At 47.7% G+C, this 20,690-nt stretch overlaps 1 protein-coding gene across 2 annotated transcripts in view; it reads left to right on the top strand.

The window, feature by feature from the left end:
• The window catches only part of PTK2B (protein tyrosine kinase 2 beta), a 122,975-nt gene that overhangs the window by 50,975 nt on the left and 51,310 nt on the right, over positions 1–20,690 (top strand). Inside the window, exons 1-2 of one of the 2 annotated variants that reach the window (XM_032388990.1) lie at positions 12,413–12,541; positions 12,672–12,915. In XM_032388990.1, the coding sequence (XP_032244881.1) occupies positions 12,709–12,915 (207 nt within the window). In that variant the 5' untranslated portion in view covers positions 12,413–12,541; positions 12,672–12,708. Of the gene's footprint in view, positions 1–12,412; positions 12,542–12,671; positions 12,916–20,690 lie in introns of those variants that run through there. The other variant, XM_032388989.1, reaches the window with a different exon arrangement.

Below are 20,690 nucleotides of genomic sequence, written 5' to 3' on the forward strand. Positions count from 1 at the left end.
TGAGGGTTTTGTTCTGATTTTACAATCTCACTCTTATAAACAGTACAGGTATGAACATCTTTGTGCAAATGATCCATGCTCTCCCCGGTTAGATATATGGAGCGCATTTCCCAAGGTTGAGGGACCAGGTCCGTACATGGGAGTTGCTTTATATTTAACCAGCCTGCCTTCAGAAAGCCAGTTCTGAATCACCTGGCAATTGTCCCAGCTTCATTTCAAGGCCATAAACATAAGATTTTATTCTTTTTCTCTTGGTGTCTTGGCTTTTTTAGTCGATTTGTAGTGGTACCTCAGAGTTGTTGTCATTAGCATTTTTAACTGCTGAGGATTTTTCCATCTATTTTTAATTTCCTCAAGTCTTTTTACACACGGGTGGCATCCTGTTTGCTTGACAGGGTGTCTAAATTGCTGTTTTATCCAATCCACATTAAAATGAAAGCTGATGGCTGTAGGGTGCAGACGGGGGCCATAGTCATGTTTAATGGTTTTGATATCTGTTTACATAAAGCAAATTTGTGTACTGGATTTGCAAAGAGGAGCAGATTGGGGATTGGCAGGCAGAGAAGCTTGTTCAAGAGGATGTTTTAGCTGTTTTCAAGGTGGTAATAGATGAGGGAGACAATTGTTAGTACTGGGTTTGTACTTTCTCGCTGAAAAAAAAAAGTCAAATTTTTTTATTGTCAATTTCTATGGTTGATTTTTTTCCTGTTTATTAAATGTGTCCTAAGAGATAACTTAAAAATAAAAGTTGACATCGCCATCATTATTACACATATTAATATGTCAAAGGCTGGTATTCCTTTTCCCACTGCCTGGTTAGAAACTGATGAGCTTACATGTAAGTTTCTGTTTGATCAGAATAGTGGGGCCACACAGAAAAGCAGTGTTCATCTGAGCTGTCGTCTCTGGCACAGAAATAACCTGGATGTGTGGAGACAAAGCCAGAGCGGGGGGCTCCCTGACGGGATTGGAGTTGTTGGCACCAACTTGCATTTGTTGGGTTAAAATAGGAAATCCAAGCTCTGGTCCAGCCTCTGCCACTTAATAAAGGTGAGCCCAGGCAAGCTGCTCAGTCGCTTTTCCTCATCCTCCAAATGGAATGACTTCTGCCTTGGGAGATGTCAGCAAGATAGCAAGAGTGCAAATACTCTGGAAAGTGTGTCATCTGCACAATGTAAAGACCCTCTTCCCTCCTGTCTGTCTGTTGCACAGTTTTTAATCCTTGACTTGGATGAAAGAGTGCAGTCCATCTTTTGCATTGGCAGCCCTACAACCATTTGAAACCAGCAATCCTGTCCTCACTTCCCAGGACTCCACTCTCCCGTCCCTTCTGTGTCATGTGACAGTCCCCAGGCTCCCAGGGCTCTGAATGTCCTTCCCCTAGAATGCGACCTGTCAAACCTCAGGGTCCCTGGGCCAGTAGTGCTGTTGATGGGTCACATCTATGCAGAGCCCTGGGGAAAATCACCGTCCTTATTTTAGGGATTTTCTAATAGCCCCAAAACTGCACTGATCTTTTTGGCAGCCGTCTCGTAGTGACTAACCATGAGTTCACAGACAGCTTAAACCCCATTTTTGTTTAACCCGTGCTGTTGCTAAACCACATCTTCCTCATCCCAGATTAGGGAAAATTTTTTTTTTTTAAATCTATGTAAAGAACTTCATATTTATCCCATTTTACCAGTTGTGTTTTGTTACACTTGGCATGTCTTACCAACCTATTGCAGATTTCAGGGGTCCTTTGTGGCCTGCAATTAAAGTCACAATCTCTCCCCATCCTGTGCTTAACTTGGAGCATCTCGTCTGATAACCACAAACTCTTTAATGCCAAATTAAAAGGTGTGAAGAAAGGCCAGTTAAAATAGCAGTCGGTCCGCAAGTGAATATAGATGCTCGATCAGTAGTCGATGAAGAAACCATTTGACTGCTAATGAATTCATCTGCTCATCATCTGCACTCCTCATTAACCTCTCAAGAAAATGGGGAAGAACTCAGTCAAATGCCTAGCTGAAGCGTTGATTTGTCACGGTACCAAATTTCCCTGCTCAAAGACCAACTCTGTAATGCACACAGACAGGGAAATGAGATTAGCTGGAGTCGAAGGCTGGGAGAAAAGGAAAGAGTTGAGATCATGACTCAAAGTGGAGAAGCTGGGAAAGAATTTAGTTTAGGGTTAGAGATGACAAAGAATGTGGTTTTGAAAATTACAACCTTTAGGAGATTGGACAATAACAGAAGATCCTTGGAAGGAGAAGCACATCTTAAAACTCCAGGCTTCTGGAACAGAATAGAGAGCCCAGAAATGGACCCTCAACTCTATGGTCAACTCATCTTTGACAAAGCAGGAAAGAATGTCCAATGGAAAAAAGACAGTCTCTTCAATAAATGGTGTTGGGAAAATTGGACAGCCACATGCAGAAGAATGAAACTGGACCATTTCCTTACACCACACACAAAAATAGACTCAAAATGGTTGAAAGACCTCAGTGTGAGACAGGAGTCCATCAAAATCCTAAAGGAGAACACAGGCAGCAACCTCTTCGACCTCAGCCGCAGCAAATTCTTCCTAGAAACATCGCCAAAGGCAAGGGAAGCAAGGGCAAAAATGAACTATTGGGACTTCATCAAGATAAAAAGCTTTTGCACAGCAAAAGAAACAGTCAACAAAACCAAAAGACAACCAACAGAATGGGAGAAGATATTTGCAAATGACATATCAGATAAAGGGCTAGTATCCAAAGTCTATAAAGAACTTCTTAAACTCAACACCCAAAGAACAAATGATCCAATCAAGAAATGGGCAGAAGACATGAACAGACATTTTCCAAAGAAGACATCCAAATGGCCAACAGACACATGAAAAAGTGCTCAACATCGCTCGGCATCAGGGAAATCCGAATCAAAACCTCAATGAGATACCACCTCACACCAGTCAGAATGGCTAAAATTAACAAGTCAGGAAACGACAGGTATTGGCGGGGATGCGGAGAAAGAGGAACCCTCCTACACTGTTGGTGGGAATGCAAGCTGGTGCAGCCACTCTGGAAAACAGTATGGAGGTTCCTCAAAAAGTTGAAAATAGAGCTACCATATGATCCAGCAATTGCACTACTGGGTATTTACCCCAAAGATACAAATGTAGGGATCTGAAGGGGTACGTGAACCCCGATGTTTATAGTGGCAATGTCCACAATAGCCAAACTGTGGAAAGAGCCAAGATGTCCATCGACAGATGAATGGATAAAGAAGATGTGGTATATATATACAATGGAATATTATGCAGCCATCAAAAGGAATGAGATCTTGCCATTTGCAACGACGTGGATGGAACTGGAGGGTGTTATGCTGAGTGAAATAAGTCAATCAGAGAAAGACATGTATCATATGACCTCACTGATATGAGGAATTCTTAATCTCAGGAAACAAACTGAGGGTTGCTGGAGTGGTGGGGGGTGGGAGGGATGGGGTGCCTGGGTGATGGACACTGGGGAGGGTATGTGCTATGGTGAGTGCTATGAATTGTGCAATACTGTTGAATCACAGATCTGTACCTCTGAAACAAATAATACATTATATGTTAAGAAAAAAAAGAAGATAGCAGGAGGGGAAGAATGAAGGGGGGAAATCAGAGAGGGAGATGAACCATGAGAGATGATGGACTCTGAAAAACAAATTGAGGGTTCTAGAGGGGAGGGTGGTGGAAGGATGGGTTAGCCTGGTGAGGGGTATTAAAGAGGGCACGTTCTGCATGGAGCACTGGGTGTTATGCACAAACAATGAATCATGGAACACTACATCAAAAACTAATGATGTAATGTATGGGGATTAACATAATAATTTAAAAAAAAAAAAAACTCTAGGCTCTGGACACCTCGTATGTTGCTGTCCTGAGTGCTGGGTTGGGGAGACTGCCGGACCAGACGTGGAGGGTCGAGGGTCAGGTCGGAGGCAGGCTGGAGGCAGGTCCTCGGAAATGTGCCCCCCAGCCCCTGCCCAGCTACCGTTCAGGCCGCGGTGTGCCAGAATCAGCTCTCACTAGCTGATGGCACCCATTTGTCCCCAAGGGCCCTTTCAGCAAAGTCACATTGACAGCTTGAAATCAGCCATGAAGGCATTTACACCAGGGAAATTGGCAAAGGCTCCAAGTCGGGTCACCCTTCCCCTGCATCCCCAGTTGTGAACCGCGGACCCGGGTGCATCATCAGAACGGCCCCGCTGCCTCCCAGCTCACACCTGTGCTTCGTCCTCTAGCCCGAATTTTATCTTTTAAATGAAAATCTGCTTCTCCACAGGGTGAAGTTCAAATTCCTTAGTGTGTTGCCACCATCTCGTCTCACTTCCCAACACCCCTCGCCACCCTCCTCACCAGTGTTAGGCCATGTCACACGGTTTCTGATCTTGCTGTGTCCCCTTTTCCTGAGATCCTGGGGCCCCCTGAGCCAGGGCTCTTCTGTGCTCCTCAAGCACCAAGTGTGGACCCCTATTAGATCCCATACCAGGCTGTGGCTGTATTCTGTTCATCTTTTTCCTCTTTACTGGATTATGAGTCTCTGCTGGACAGGGACCCTCTTCCCTCTTCTGTTTAGCTGCGTATGTCTGGAGTCTGGCATGCCTCCTAAAACATAGGAAGGCAGAAAGGTGGGGAGGGGGGGATGCGGAGGAAGAAAGGAAAGGAGGGAGGGAGGAGGAAGGGAGGAAGGAGGGACAAAAGCAGGCCAGCCAAAATCACTCATGAACTGGCAAATAAGGAACAAGGTGTCGGGGATTTTCGCAAGGGTTGGGGGAGCAGTGGAGCCCAGAGGGTACACAGGAGGTCTGCCTAGCTCTAGGAATCAAAGTCCTTGAAGTAGGAAGGAGAACAGGAACAAGGAAGGATGGGGTCACGCATCTCTTTGCTCCCCTTCTGCCGCCCTGACCACCAGCCCCACGTCAACTGGCCTCCGGCTTGGTAGGTGCTGACGACAGAACGCTCCTGAGTGGGTGACATGCGTGGGGGTGGCGAGCTGAAAATGTGCCAGAGTCTCAGTAAATGCTTTTTGAATTACATTGAATTACAGCTGGGGGATAATCACCACCTTTCTGGTTCCTTCCTTCGAGAGGTAGTGGGGAGGGATGCTCGGAGCGGAGGGGAAGGGCTTAACCAAGTGATGGATTGGGGGGCCTGGAGCGGGCACCACGCCGGCCCCGCGGGAAGTGGGGGCTGAAAGGGCTTGGGCTCCGGAGGCGGGGGGTGCACCGCGTGGCCCCAGCAGGGCCCAGCTCGCCCAGAAACGCAGGCCTGGCTCCCTGAGACAGCGAGGTCACTGCCAATTAATTAAGTGGCTGCTCTCAGCAGGTCTTTGCAGAGGACAGGCCTGTGTTCCCCATTCCGTTGATGTGGAAACAGCAAGAGGAAGTGACTCAGAGACAGAGTGGAAATAAAGCGTGTGTCTCGTGACTTGCTTGCTTCTGCTAGATCCAAAGGGCTTTCATTGTGACACTCTCTCGTGAGGCTTCCTCCACGCTTCTGTGGTGTTCTCAGGACAGACGAGGGCCCTGTGTGTGTGCGCAGAGAGCGGGAGATAGGGCTGAGCTTTCCAGGTGGGCAGGCGGGTGGAGGAAGGTGGCTGTTGGCACAAAGGCAGCATCAGAACTGTGGAGACGGAAGGAGCCAATCCCGGACTCACTGGGCCAGTCTAGTGTTTGGCAAGTAGGGACTGGTACGGAGTTTCTGGTTCTTTCTTCTGCCAAGTCACAGGCCCTTAAAAAAATACATGTGCCAGGGAGTTTACAGAAGTAATCTCTGATTCTCCAGAAAATTCCGCAGGATAGGTAATGTTAGCTCCAGCCCCCGAGAGAGGAAACTGAAGCTTAGCAAGGTGACCTTGTCCAGGTCACACAAAGGGTCAGCGGCAGAGGTTTGAAGGCCACCACGTTGCCTGACCCTGAGGCGCATGGTGAGCAACACCCCAGACTTATGAGACATGGCAGCCCGAGGACACGAGTTTTCAACCCTGGTTTGATGAGTCAGGTGAGCAGGTGGGTGCACCTTCTCCCTGACAGTATGCCGCGTCTCTGACTAATGGTCCCTCCCCATGCTCCCTCAAATCACGGGCGGAACTTCCACTCCTCAAGACAATGCATTTTATGCTCAGGACTCCCAGCATCTGCTCCCGCATCTGACTCTCTGAGAGGCCCAGCTTTAATGTCATTTGCCAAAGACTGTCATTGTCGCTTGATAAACAAATGAGCGCTGGAAAACCAACAAAGGTGGAAAGACATAAAGTTAGAATAAAAGCCTGCCCTTCAAAAAGAATACGTTGAGCTTTATGATAAATTCTCTCTAGTGTCCATATTTTTCCCATTTTGCCATGGTCACTGGAAAACATCAGAGGCCATCATCCCTGTACCAGCTACTGTTTGGGAACTCTGACCCATCTGGCCTGATGGCTCCAGGCCTCAGAGCCAGCTGATGGCAGAGCTGGGTACCACCCCCTAAGCCCGGTGGCAGGACACGACACCAGCCCTCTCGTCTTTGGCGATTACTTGCACAAATTTCCTGGCACACAGGATGTGTTCAGTAAAGACAGAACATTACCCAACAATGTCTTCAAGTGCAAGACTGTATTTTTCTGTGATATTGACACCCGTGACCCTGTCCTCTTCCCCTGCCGGGAACACAGCCCTGGGCCCAGTGGTAACCCAGAGGATCTGAGTGGGACTTAATCCTCCTTCAGCATCACCTCCTTTCGGCAGGTGAATGTCTTGCCATTCAGGAAGAGTGTCATTTATTTTCTTCCTGAAGACTTCAGGGACTCCGAGATTGTACAGCCTCCTTTACTACCCTTTTCAGGTTTTGGCTGAGACATACTTATAGCCAATCAAAACTTTTCCTGTTTTAATTTAAGCCCATTTCCTTGTGTTTGTTGTTCTTTGATTTGGACTTGGGCAGGTCTGGGTTGGGAGGCAAGCTGGAGCCCATGATGGCTCAGAGCCAGGGTTTCCGCTGGTGCTATGGGACCTTCTCTCCTCTGACCTGCTTGCAGGGGCTGGGGCAGGCTGGGATGCAGGGAGGGATCGCCAGGCTGGGGGTCCAGGTCTTGACTGGAAAAAGGGGCAGCACGTTTGGCTTACAAGTTGAGAGTCAGAGGATTTAGGGATCGTCAAAATACAGAGGCAAGCCAGTGATGAGAAATTCCAGTCATCCGGCAAAATCTGGAGAAATAGACAAGTTCTGTTGTCAGAAACAATAGCTAGAGGCAGCGGATTGTTCTCATATCCTCCCAACTCTGTGTTCAGGGGCATATGTTGGTGGCTTGAAATCAGCCAGAGTGGGAATATTTACACCACGGAAATTGGCAAATGCTGCAAATCTGAACTTCCCCCCCCCGCCCCCCACCCCCCGGAGAGCCATTGGCAGGGGGAACAAGATATGGGGAATACAGATAATCAGACAAGATTTTGGAAAATAGGCAAGTGATAACCATGATGGTAAAGCCTTTTGTCTGTGCTCAGCTTTATTGCTTATAATGAATTTTTGCTTATGTTTTTGCATTTCATCTTCACAAACCTTCTGTAAGGAAAACAGGGCAGGTAGCATTACCGCCATTTATAGGTGAGGCAGATGAGGCCAAGAAAGGCTCAGTAACTGGCCCAAGAGCTAGCCAGAAAATGAGCTGGCAGAAGGACAGTGAGAGAAGCCTGCAAGTGAGGTCAAGGGCTATGATCTCCAAGACCCCAAAGACAGGTGTCTGAGGTGCTCCTTACATGACACGTTTCAGTTACTCTGCTCCAGAGAGTTTGGGGTATCACTTGGCAGTCCATTGCAGACCAGTGCTGACAGATGGGAATTTGGGGTGCCGTTGAGGAAGTTGCCGTGTGCCCATGAAGATGTAGCACCACCTTTCTGGGCCCTCGTCTTTTAAACAAACACGTGAGTCCCTCCCCGCCCCCCGCCCCCCAGGAATTCTCATGACCGAGTCCTAGATTGGGAAGGGTAATGCTTCCTAAGCCAGAGGACCTCAGGATTCTTCACAGACTGGAGATAGTCAATGCTGCGTTGACACATTCCTCCTTCCGTGGAGTCTGTGCCAATCTCAGTAGTATCAAGAGATACCACCTTCTTCGAAGGCAGATGGGAAAGTGGGAAAAACTTTGCACTTGGATTCAAATCTTCTCTGAGATCCAAGTTGGCTACTCAACAAGCAGGAATCCTTGACCAGATGGCTTACACTTTGTTATGTTTTCTCATCTGTATAATGGGCATACTCATCCCTTCCCATCTCCAAGGATGGTGGTATAAGGCACTTACATTTTTGGAATAGGTAGGTAGCCAGAGGTTACTGCTGCGAAGGATTAAAGGCAGACCTATGGGGCTTAACCTCAGGCTGAAGGTGGAAGAAAGTACGCTGGGGCTCCTGGGTGGCGCAGTTGGTTAAGCATCCAACTCTTGGTTTTGGCTCAGGTGGTGATCTTAGGGTTGTGAGATCGAGCCCTGTGTTGGGCTCCACTCAGCAGCGCAGAGTCTGCTTAAGATTCTCTCTCTCCCTCTGCTCCGCCCCACCCCCATCCCCATGCACACACTCTTTCTCTCTCTCTCTCTCTCTAAAGTAAATAAATAAATCTTAAAAAAAAAAAAAAAAAAGTAGCTCCTGAGTGACCAAAATGATTTTGCAAAAATATTTCAACTGGAGTCATGTTGACCACTAGGAATGATGGCCCCTGAACCAAGGGCCTGGAAAAACGGATGAAGATAAGAAACCAGGGTCCTCCAGGCATATTGGCGATGGTCAATGCATTAGTCTGGGTGGGCTGTGCTCAGTCCAATGTAGACTATGAATGTTTCTCTTTGCTCAGGGTAGAGGTGAGGGCTAGCTCCCGAGTTCCTGAGTGGGCTGGAGAGGGGGTCAACGATCCCGCTATGGTTTCTCATCATTACATTTTTTCTTAATAGACTTTATTTTTTGGCCCAGTGTTATGTTCACAGCAAAAGTGAGAGGAAGGTCCGGAGATTTCCCATATACCCCCACCCACACACATGCACGGCCTCCCCCACTGTGGACACCCCCCACCAGAGTGGGACATTTACTACGATAGATGAACCTACATTTCACATCGCTATCACCCAGAATCCATAGTTTATGTTAATGTTCACTCTTGATGCTTACACTCCACGAGTTTGGACAAATGTATAATGACAGGTATCCATTAGGATAATATCACACAGGGCGGATTTGCAGTGCCCTAAAAATCCTCTGTGCTCTACCTATTCATCGCTTCTTTCCTCCCAGACCCTGGAAATCACTGATCTTTCTACTGTCTCTGTAGTTTTTCCAGAATGTCATGTAGTTGGAACCATACAGTATGCAGCCTTTTCAGATTGGCTTCTTTCAGTTAGATGCATTTAAGTTTCCTCCCCTTCTTTTCATGGCTTGATAGAACATATCTTTTTAGCACTGAATAATATTCCATCGTCTGGATGTACCACAGATTATTTACCCATTCACCTACTGAAGGACATCTTGGTTGCTTCTAAGCTTTGATGTTATGAATAAAGCTGCTATAAACATCCATGTGTAGGTTTTTGTGTGGACATAAGTTTTCAACTCCTTTGGGTAAATACGAAGGAGCACTATTGCTGGATCGTATGGTAAGAATATGTTTCGTTTTGTAAGTAACCATCCAACTGTCTTCCAAAGTTTGCACCAACATTGAACGAGAGTTCCTCTTGCTCCATGTCCTCATCACGTGCTTACATCCTCTTGTCTGCTCGAATTTGAAAGCGCCACATTTCATGGTGCCACTGGCTGAAGCCCCTAAAAGCTCCATGGGGGTCTAACCCCTTTCCCCCTGCCAGACATCGCTCTGGCCTCTGTCCCCAGCAAAGATTTCTAAGTCACCTGCTCTATCTCTGCCCCTCGTTCTGCCTGCCAGAAAGGGCTTACCTGCTTCGCTCTTAACTTCAGCCAATGGCACACATAATATGTGAAAATGGGGGCTCCCAAGTTGCACCAGATCTTTTGACTTTTACTGACATGTTAATTTTACTTAACACTCCTCTCTCAAACTTTTCCCCAGTGTTTCAGGGAGTCCCTGGGGTGTCCCCTGTGTGCTCACTGGCATCAGCACTCTTTGGATGAGAATGCTGTCTGGGCCGGGGGCACCTCCTGAATGGCACCCCATCCCCTTCATTGTGGATGCCCAGAAGCCATGTGGTGTAACCTGCAGATGTGGGCATAGCCCTGCTCCCCAGCTCTGAGTCCACGTCCCCACTGGTCAGCATGACAGCACTGATTGTGCCCCTGGTTTCTAAATGCCTTTGGAGCATAGGCCCTGTGACTTCCATCTGGTATATGGGGATGGATGCCATGTGCCACTCCATTTCCTTCCTATCCCAACACCTGTTTTACAAAACTGTGTCATGAAGCCCCTGCCTGAAAACTAGTTCATACAAACAGATCCCCAGGGGTCACAGGCCCCTGGCTCAATAGACAGACACACCAGTTCCTGAGCCTGGGACCAATTACGTATATGTCTGGTGCTGAGCGTGCCCATGCGCACGAGTGTGTGTGTGCATGTGCCTATCTCTATGACCAGAGTGTACACTCTTTAGGGGCGGGACACCCTACCCTCATCTTTACATCCTATAGCAGATCTGTCATCATCACATCTAATACCCCTTGGGCCTTGACATTCCAGTATTCTCCTGCTTACTTCTGCCTACCAGCATCTGCATCTTTGTGCCTGAGGACTTTCTCTGGCTCCCGAGTCCAATCTGCCCTTGTGCAGAACTGGCTGGAAATGCTGGGAATGACGGCTGTAAGAGGGGTGTACAAATACCCTGGAAACCCCCTCCCCTCCCCTCCCTGGGTAGAGTAACTCTGCAGCACGTCCTGGCTCCCAGAGTTCCCAGCAGGACTGCCCTGCAGCTGCCCAAGTGGTAACTCTATTGATAACTCTCCTTTGGCTGTCTTCCCTTCCCCGTCACGCATGTCCCCCCTCCTCAGTGGGCTTCCTGGGGTTGCTTCTCAAGCTATTTCCTCTGGACTCCTTCTTCAGGGTGTGGGGAAACTGAGATACACGCTCAGCACCTAGCAGAGTATTGGCACACAGGACATGTTCAGTCGATATTTATTGAAAAATGGCGTGGATACTTCCAGAATATACATATTAGCCTCTAAAATAAAGCCAACTGGATATTCTTTTCTCCATCTGTCTTGTCCCAAATTCTGGACTCAGACTGGTGCTGTGCCCATTGTCTGCCTGCCCCTGATGGAAGGGGCATGCCCTGCTCCTTCCCTGGCCCTCACAGCATCTTCTTCATGCCCCCATAATACACACCGCCTGCTGAAAAGGAACAGCTCCCTGTAGCCAATGACTGTCTCCATCTTCCCTTCTGGTGTCCAACACAGTGTGAACGGGTGAACATGACTGGTTCCACTTCTAAAATATTTGCCTCTACATCTGTGTGTTCACATTCCAGCTCCATCCTTTGGCCCCCAGCCCCTGGTCTAACACTGTCCCCCTAGAACCTCAGTCTCCTGTTAGAAAGGAGATCATTTTCCTGTAAGAATGGATTCAGAATGAGAGCTAAGGTTAGCCTAGAAAGGTGGTCCCCAGGCCCAAGCTAAATGTTAGAAAAATCCTTGGAAACATAAAAATACCAATGCCAGGCCTCCCCACACGCCAACTCCGAGGCCATCTCTGGGCACAGGGCCTGGATTTAGGCTTTCTTAAAAGCTTCCCGGGGAGGGGGGGGTCCTAATGTGGAGCCAAGCTTGACACCACGAGTCATCAGGTAAAACTTCCTACTGTTTCCTTGGGGCGCTCCTGCTTTAGACCAGTGCGGAGTAAACCCCACAGGGTTGAGTTGGATCAAGAGGACAGGACCCATTTTGTGGGGACTCAGGGAGAACTGAAGATTCCTGGAATTCTTATCATCGATATAAGTGTCAACCAAACTGTCATCCAAACTGGGCTGGGTGTTCTAGGGGACCCAGCCCAACCCTCTCCCACCTGACAGAAAGACCTCCTGAATTGGGCTGCAGGAGTGCTTTCCCCCTTGAATCCTCCTGTGTGCCATGAACGATGTGCTATAGGATGAGTTCCTGTGGGACTGAGGCCTCCTGCCCCAAAAGTTCGGGCTGGCAGCCGCGGGTGGGGGCAGACAAAGCCATCAGCTGATGGACTGGCCCCCCACCTGGGCCCTTTCCTGCCTTGTCCATTCCAGCTCCCTCCAGGCCACCCATTCTCCCCTTCTGCTTCTTCTCTTGTCCCTGTTTCTCTCCTGCTATTTTCTAGTGTCTAACTCTTTGCTTTTTCTGCTCAGCTGTGCCTTGGAACCATGCTGCGGCCGCCCCCTCTCACAGCTGCCTTTGCAAAGTGTGGGCCTCTTGCCTTGGAGCCCAGTGTGGGAGGAGAAATGTGATGGAGAGAGGGGGCTTCTAGAAGAGAAAGTGCACAGCCTGGGAGCTCGAGGGCCGGGTTTCAGACCCAGATGTTTATACAAACTGCTCCTTTGTGCTTCAGCTTCCCCTGGTCCATAAAGCTGGATGCCTTGAAGGGGAGTTTTTGAGAATGGGGGAAGGTGTGGTTTGCTAGGTCCTGGAGCTCGGTGGGTGCCGTCCCTGGGGCACGAGGCATGTGGGCCTCCTCGGACTCATTTCAGGGCTGTCCCTCTGCTGTCTCCACAGGACTGCAATGTGCGGGTGCTAGCTGCCGCCCGAGAGGATGTCCGGGGTGTCCGAGCCCCTGAGCCGAGTGAAGGTGGGCACGTTACGTCGGCCTTCTGAAGGCCCTCCAGAGCCCATGGTGGTGGTGCCAGTCGATGTGGAAAAGGAAGACGTGCGGATCCTCAAGGTCTGCTTCTATAGCAACAGCTTCAACCCTGGGAAGAACTTTAAACTGGTCAAATGCACTGTGCAGACCGAGATCCAGGTGAGTGTGGCAGGCGGGACCTGCTCTCTTCATTTGTCTGTCTCTCCCTCTCCTTCCTGGGCAGCTGGGCAGCCCTCCTTCAGCCTTGCAGGCTCTCCTGCATCCGCTCCCTGGGCTGGGGACACCTGAAGAGACGTTCTTAGCCTGCAAGTCCAGGTCTCCTCTCCAGGACTCTGCAACCAACCTCATGGGGGTAGGGGGGGAGGCAGATTTTAGAGGCTTCATGTGAGCCCCAGATCATTTGCCTTGTCTTTGATTCAACTCATTTCAACTCATTAAAGATTTATGACATTTGGAGCTCTGCAAGGGATGTAAGAGCCTTCACCCTCAAGGAGTATATGCTCTGATAGAATGGGGATTCGAGATATACACAAGTGATTGCATTGAAAATAGAGCAAAAATGTCTTAAGACATGTGCTTGGCACTTAGAGAAAGGAAGTGGGAGGATGATAATGAACTAGAGATGCCCTAGACCAGGTGGATGGTTGCCAGGTCCTTTATGAGGCAAGACTTCCATTGGCTTATTCTCATCCAGGGCCATGGAAACTGTTTTGTGGGTTTGGGTGCCCAACATCATCACAGCACCTAGATACCAGGAAGCCAGTTCACCTTAAGCAAATCTATAAGAATTTGTCATTAAAAGCAGAGTTACAATACACTGATTGTTTTTTTATTATTATTTATTTGAGAGAGAGAGTGCACGAGTGGGAGTGGGAGGGGCAGAGGCAGAGGGAGAAGCAGACTCCCCGCTGAGCAGGGAGCCTGACATGGGGCTCAATCCCAAGACCCTGAGATCATGACCTGAGCCAAAGGCAGACGCTTAACCGACTGAGCCACTCAGGTGCCCCTACACTGATTGATTTTAAACACTTGTATTTATTGAACAATTATTATGTACAGCCTAGATCCATCCCTCAGCATACATTACCTCCTTGGATCCTCCCAACAGCCCCATGAGACAGATACAACGAGGATATCCTTTCCCACTGCCCAGAGTATCCCTTTCTGATGTCCAAGGAAACCAAACAGGTTTTCAAAAGGTGGCTTGATGGATTTATCATTTGAACAAAAGAAGCAGAGGACTTTCAGGAAAACTAACCACATTTGAGAAAGCTGGATGAACTATTTCAAATCCCTTCATCACCAATCCTTCCCCTGTCCCAAAGGTCAGTATCCCTCAAACTCAGGGAGTGTCTCTTCTAGTCGGCAGTCTCTCCACCTGTTCGTCTGTCTCCTTAGCCGTCTTCCATCTATTACAGTGCATGCCGTGCTTCAATACATCAGAGCAGAATGTAATTGATTAGGCCACCGCCTTGGCCAATTATCATAATAGATCATGGTTCGGTTACTCCGTTTCCTGTCGTTGATTTGATAAGGGTCTCATTTGCGCATCTTATAGTTTCAGACATGTAGATAGAGTTGTGCCCTGAGAGTAAGCTCTGGGCACCTTCTTCCTCCCTTCCAGGGACGTGTTTTCATATCTTCTTAGCTGTCTACTTCTTGAGACTTCCTTTGGCTATATCATCTTCACAGATAGCTGATGACATCCACTGTGGGTTTTACTAGTTTAATTTTCAGAAGTTAACCTGCTTTCTAAGTTTGGAGGCACCTCCCTGACCTTTTATGCTAAAAACCTGCAAGCATCTAGTTGGCCCAGATTAGGACTTGTTCTATTGAATTACAGTGAAAAAGGACCCAAAAGGATAGGTACTTTCCAAGAGGAGGGAACAGCAAGAACAAAAGCAAGGAGGCTGCTAAACAGTGAGTAGTTCGGTTGGGGTAATATGAGTAATATTTAGAAAAGTGTCAAAGTCAAGATCAGAAAGGAAAGTTGATGGCAGATAAGAGAAGACCTAGAATGTTAAGTTGAGAAATTTGGACATGAACAGGCACTCAGGAGAGACACAGTTTTTAAGCAGGAGAGAGGCTTTTCTGGAGCTGATGACTTGCTGAGTGCATAAGAGGAAAAAAAATACAGTGGTCCTACAGAAAAGGCAATGAGACCCAAGCTTAAGAAGAGCGGCTAGTACTCAAGGCATTATCTGGGTGTGAGAACAAAGGTGAAAAGAATAAAGAAAGAAATGATAGCCTTCTAAGAAGTTATGTCCAAGCCTTAGATTTTCCCATTTCCAATCTGTCCTTCAGGCAAACAGCCATGGCTTTAAAGCCACCTAGACCCTGAGCCAGATACTGCTCCACCCTTATTGGTTATATGACCGTAGGACCAATACTTGACCACCCTGGCTTCAGTCTCCTCACTTGGGCATTATGCCCACCTGTGGCTATGTTGTAAGGGTTAGAGGTGGTAGATGAGAAGCACCTAACTTATTGTAGGAGCTGGATCATTGAAAGCTACTGATTGCCTGAGTGTTAGGTCATTTCCCCACTCAGGAATCTCCAAGGACTTTTCATTGCTCATAGAATAAAGTTCAAATTGTCTTCTGTTAGTGTGTATCCACATATCTGTCCTATTTTCAAATAGAGAAGTAAGATGATCAGATTGGTGTTTTCAAACAGTATATAATGTTCTGCAAGATGTTAAGAAGTATGTCCAGGAGAATGGGTTTTAGGGTCAAGGAAGTTTGGGAAATGCTTGATTAAACAATTCCAAACAGACCCTTTGTGACAGGACTTCTCAGAACTTTAAATATGCTGATATGCATGGTGGATCACTAAGAAAGGGCCACAGAGGGGATGTTTTCTGAACTAAGCCATTTTTTATTTGCCTAAGAAACCCTTCTTTTTGAAAGGTGGACCACTAGTTCTCTGGAAAATCATTTAAGAATCTGTTTTCCCTAAACTTTGACAGCAGTACAGAAAGGGCAGGAGAGAGGAAAAGCTGGAGACAGGAGATGGATTAGGGAGCCGTGGCCATAGTGCAGGCGGGAAATGATGGGGGCCTGAACTAAGGGAGTGGCATTGGAACAAAGACAAGCAACACATCTGAGTGCATCTAAGGAGGCAGAGTTAAGAGAATTTGATGATTAACTGGAGGTAGGGAGGGAGAGAAAGGAAGGAGAAAAGAATGACTCAAGCTTTTGCTTGGGTAACTGACTGGGTGTTGGGGCCACTCATTGAGATACCAACAGAGACAGGAAGGGCGTTCTGAGATTTCAGCTTTACATGTGTTGTGTTTGAAGTGTTTGTGAAACACCCCCATGGAGGCACACGGGCCTGGAGCTCAGGAGGGAGGAAGGACCCAGTGAGAAGGATTTGGGAGTCATTATGCAATGGATACCATGTGAAAGGATGGGATCACCCACAGAAGGGTAAGTAGAGTAAGTGAAAAAGAGTTGCAATTTGGAAACCCTGGGAAAGCAACTTCTAGGAGGCTGATAGAGAAAAGGGGGCAGATGAGGGAAAAAGAAGAATTATCCAGGGAAAGATGAAAAGAACCAAGAGAACAGGCAACAGACACAAAGGCAGAGGAAATTTTGAGGAAAGAGTGGTTAGTGGTGTCAGACGCTCAGAAAGGTCAAGTGAGATAAGGCTAAAAATAGGTTCATTGGCTTCAGTAACAGGTGCCATGATCTTTTGCTGGGCACATTCAGTGGAAAGATGGGGGGCAGAAGCCATTGTAAAGTTGGTTGGAGAGTGGGGACAGTGAGTATAACCAACATTTCAGAGAGGTTTTGATCATAAAGGGAAGGAAAGAAGAGAAGGCAAGAGGAACAGTGTTAGCAGCATATTTCCAGCATAAGATATATAAGCAGAAGATAGGAGATGAAAGAATGAGGAAGAGGGAGTTGTCAAGAATGGCAACCCTGGTTCAGGTAGACAGGACCTCGAAGGTCCTGGAATGAGAAGGTACATGGCAGGTTTGAGGCTAAGAGATGCCCAAGTATGGTTATTTAAACTATGCTAAAAATTTTTAGTTTCATCCATCTTTTGTGGGAAGCCAGTGACATAGTTTAAACATATGAGTGACATGAGATTGCATTTTTAAAAGATCACTTGAGTTACATAGTGGAAAACAGATTGGAAGAAGGCAAGAATGGTTGTGGGGAGATGTTAGGTGGCTGTTGCAGTGATCCAGATAAGAGATGATGGTAACTTAGCCATAAAGGTCACGATGATGATGATCTTAGTGATGATATGTTGATGATGGTGATGGTGGTGGTGATGGTAGTGTTGATAGTGGTGATGATGTTTGTGATGGTATTGGTGGTGAGGGTGGTGGTGATGGTGAGGATTGATGATGATGGTGATGGTGAGGATTGATGGTGGTGGTGATGATGATGGTAATGGCGGTCGTGATGGTAGTGCTGATAATGGTGATGATGTTTGTGATGGTATTGGTGGTGAGGGTGGTGGTGATGGTGAGGATTGATGATGATGATGATGGTGAGGATTGATGATGGTGGTGGAGATGATGATGGTGATGGTGAGGATTGATGATGGTGGTGGTGATAATGATAATGATGATGATGATGGTGGGGATGATGATTGTGGTGGTGGTAGTGGTAATGATAGCAGCTAGCACTTTTGAAAGCACATCATATGTATTATCTTATTGACTTCTCAAAAGAACTCTATGAAGCACATACTAAATTATCTCCATTTTGTACATAAGGAAACAAGGTGCAGAGTAGTTCAGCAAATTGCTAGTATTTAGTGGGGGCTGTCTTCAAACCCAGTCAGCCCGCCTCCAGAGCCTGCACTCTTAACCACCATGATCTATGAAGAGAAGTGATTATAACCCAGAGAATTTAGGAGATGTAAATGAAAGGTTTTGCTGACGGACCGGAGATGTGGGAATGAAGAAGAGGGAGGTGTGAAGAATGGCAGCCCTGGTTCAGGTGAACAGGGTCCCCCTCCCTAAGATGAAGAACATTTGAGGAAAAGCCGGTTGGAGAGGGGAGTAGTTCACAAGTTCAGTTTTGGACCTGTCAAGGGCAGTTAAGATGCTCTAACATTTTCACATGAAAATGTGGAGTAGACTTTTTGATACACGATTCTGGAGGAGAGAACGGGTCTGGAGATGGACATTTGAGTGTTGTCAGTGTCTGGGTGGTGGTTGGAGCCCCGGCTATGGGTGGTGAGATCATTAATGAAAGCGTCCTGAATAATGTCATGGTCCATTCCACAAATATTTTGTGGAGTACCCCATGTACCTGGCACGATCCTGGTTATGGCCTGGGGGTATTATCATCATACTCCAAAACAGAATGAGCTTGACATTGACTCACACTGATGAATGAATCTTTACAAGAGGCAAGTGTTCTGACAGGGAGAAGGGGGGTCTGTGAGAGCATAAAATGCAAAAGAGTTTGGTCTAAACGTCAAGGAACATCTTTGCTCTTCAGGGCCCGTTTGTGGATTCTGTGTCCAGCTGCAAACAGGTCCAGATCCAGCTTCTGTGCCTGAGACTCTTGGGCCCCTGCCACCCTCTGACTCCTTCCTGTACCCTCCTTCCCTAGCAGAGCTTTGTGCTTTGACGGGTTTTTCTACTTCCAGGTCCTGTCTTCTTTCACCATCCTCCCTGTGCTCAGCTAGCCAAGCACTTGTCCTTCCATAAGAACACGTCTGAAATGCTGACACCCCCACTTAGCTGTGTCTGATTCAGTAGAAGCGACAGAGAATCACTTTTGGCACAGGCCATGTTGTAGCACCTCTCCCAAACAGAGTTACTGCATGTGCACTTGCTGATTTCATGTTTTCCTTCTTACTCTCAACGGCTTTCTATGAGAATGTAATTGCCTTGTGATGTTTTCTCCGGGCTGTTAAAAGCTCTGTAAACAACGCTGGCCCTTGTGCCTAGGATCCCACAGAAATCAGACAGGTGTTGAAGGGAACTGAGCAAGTGCCAGATGAGAAATGTATTTTGCTCTTCTTCATTTTCCATTTCCCTTTTGTTTGAGATTCATAGGAAATTGTGTTTGTTTGGGAGCTCTGAATCTCTGTTGCAAGTGGAGGCTTATATCATTATATCCTTCTCTAACATGCTAATTTGCTTGTCTGGGAAAGAGGTTAAGATAACACTTTGTAAACAACTAGCAGAGTGCTACCCAGACATGCCCACATAGGGCATCTCTCTTTGACTCTTAATAGCTTCTCCTTCATTCCTGTTCTCCCTCTCTCTCTCTCTCCTGCTTTCCCCCCTCCCTTTCCCTTTCTCCTTCCCCTCCTCTCTCATTCTTTTCCATGTAGGTTGACCTTACATGCTGATTTGTGTCAGACGGTCCTGGTTTACACACCCTGTCCAAAGATGATTATGAACGGTGCTCCTGCCAATCTCAAGAGCATCATGATTCAGAGGATAAATTACATGGTCACCTACTTCTACTTCTAAGTGCCACATTCACTCCTCTTTTTGCCTGGCATACTGACTTGCTGGCTCATGGTGTTTTTCTCTCTCTGGCTGATGTCGGCTGACCCACTCTCTGCACTCTCTGTGTCTCACACAGGAGGGCCTCAAGCAGAGAAGTAGGTACTTGTCTGTGATAGGGTGTGGTTAGGAGGGTGCTGGGGGGAGGGGAACCCCACATCCAAAATCCTCTTCCTCGGCTGGCCTCTATCATGCTGAAAAGCCATGTTCAAGATTCATCCTCGTTTTGTCCTGAAGCGTCCCTCTGCTAAGAATCCACATTGACATCCCCAGGAAGGACGGAGCCTGAGCCAACCTTTGCCCTGCCCTTCGCACCAGCTGTGTCCTGCCCCTCAAAGCAAGGCTTCCAGGCTGCGGAGTTGGCCTGTGGTGCTTCTTGCCTGGTGTGTGAGCAAGGCAGAATCCGGCCCCAAGTGAAGCCTGCTCTGCACACACTTGTACTCACTGGCCTCCCCTATAAATCCAGGGGTCATTTTTTTTTTTCAAGATTTTATTTATTTGAGAGAGAGAGAGTGGGCATGCACATGATCAGGGGGAGGAGGGGCAGAGGCAGAGGGACAATCAGACTCCCCATTGAGCAGGGAGCCCCATGTGGGGCTCCATCCCAGGACCCTGGGATCATGACCTGAGCCAAAGGCAGATGCTTAACGGACTGAGCCACCCAGGCGCCCCTACAGTAGTCACTATATATACAATACATTGAAGAATATTCTCAGAAAAGCACATTTCAGATCTTGAGACCCATTGTCCCTGGCCGATACTTAATTAGTTTCCAGTTTAAACCTATCACTTAACCAGACACAGGGGGCTATGGACTGAATGTTTCTGTTCCCCTGCAACCCCACACATTCGTACGTTGAAACCCTAACCTCCAGTGGGATGGTATTAGGAGATGAGGCCTTGGGGAGGTGATTAGGTTTAGATGAAGTCATGAAGGTGGGGCCCCCAGGATGAGATTAGTGTCCTTTCAAGAAGAGGAAGAGACCAGAACTCTGCCCGCCATGTGAGGACTCTGCCCGCCATCTGTGAGCCAGGAAGAGAGCTCTCACCAAGAACCGAATCTACTGGCACCTTGATCTTGGACTTCCAGCTCCTGGAACTGTGAGACATAAATGCCTGCAGTCTGCGGCACTCGGTTACATCAGCCCAAATTGACTACAACACGGAGCCAGCAGCTCCATGCACCCAGAGGAGGTCTTCAGCGGGAAGTTCACGGTCTCCAGTTCTTTGTTTCCAGAACAATCCCTGCTGCCCTCCTTCAGATGTCTCTAGGGGCAAGACCACAAGGTTGTGATGCGAGAGGAAGGGAAGGCATGATTACCTGTCCTGGGAAGTTGCTGTTTCTCAAAAAAAAGGTTGCCCTAAGAAGAATAAACGGAGCCACGCAAGGCTAGCCCGCCATACGTGAGGACCGTCCCTGAAAACCTGAGGGGGAAAGAGTCCAGCC

Source organism: Phoca vitulina, unplaced genomic scaffold, assembly GCF_004348235.1.
Source record: "Phoca vitulina isolate PV1807 unplaced genomic scaffold, GSC_HSeal_1.0 scaffold53, whole genome shotgun sequence".
Lineage (NCBI taxonomy): Eukaryota > Metazoa > Chordata > Mammalia > Carnivora > Phocidae > Phoca > Phoca vitulina.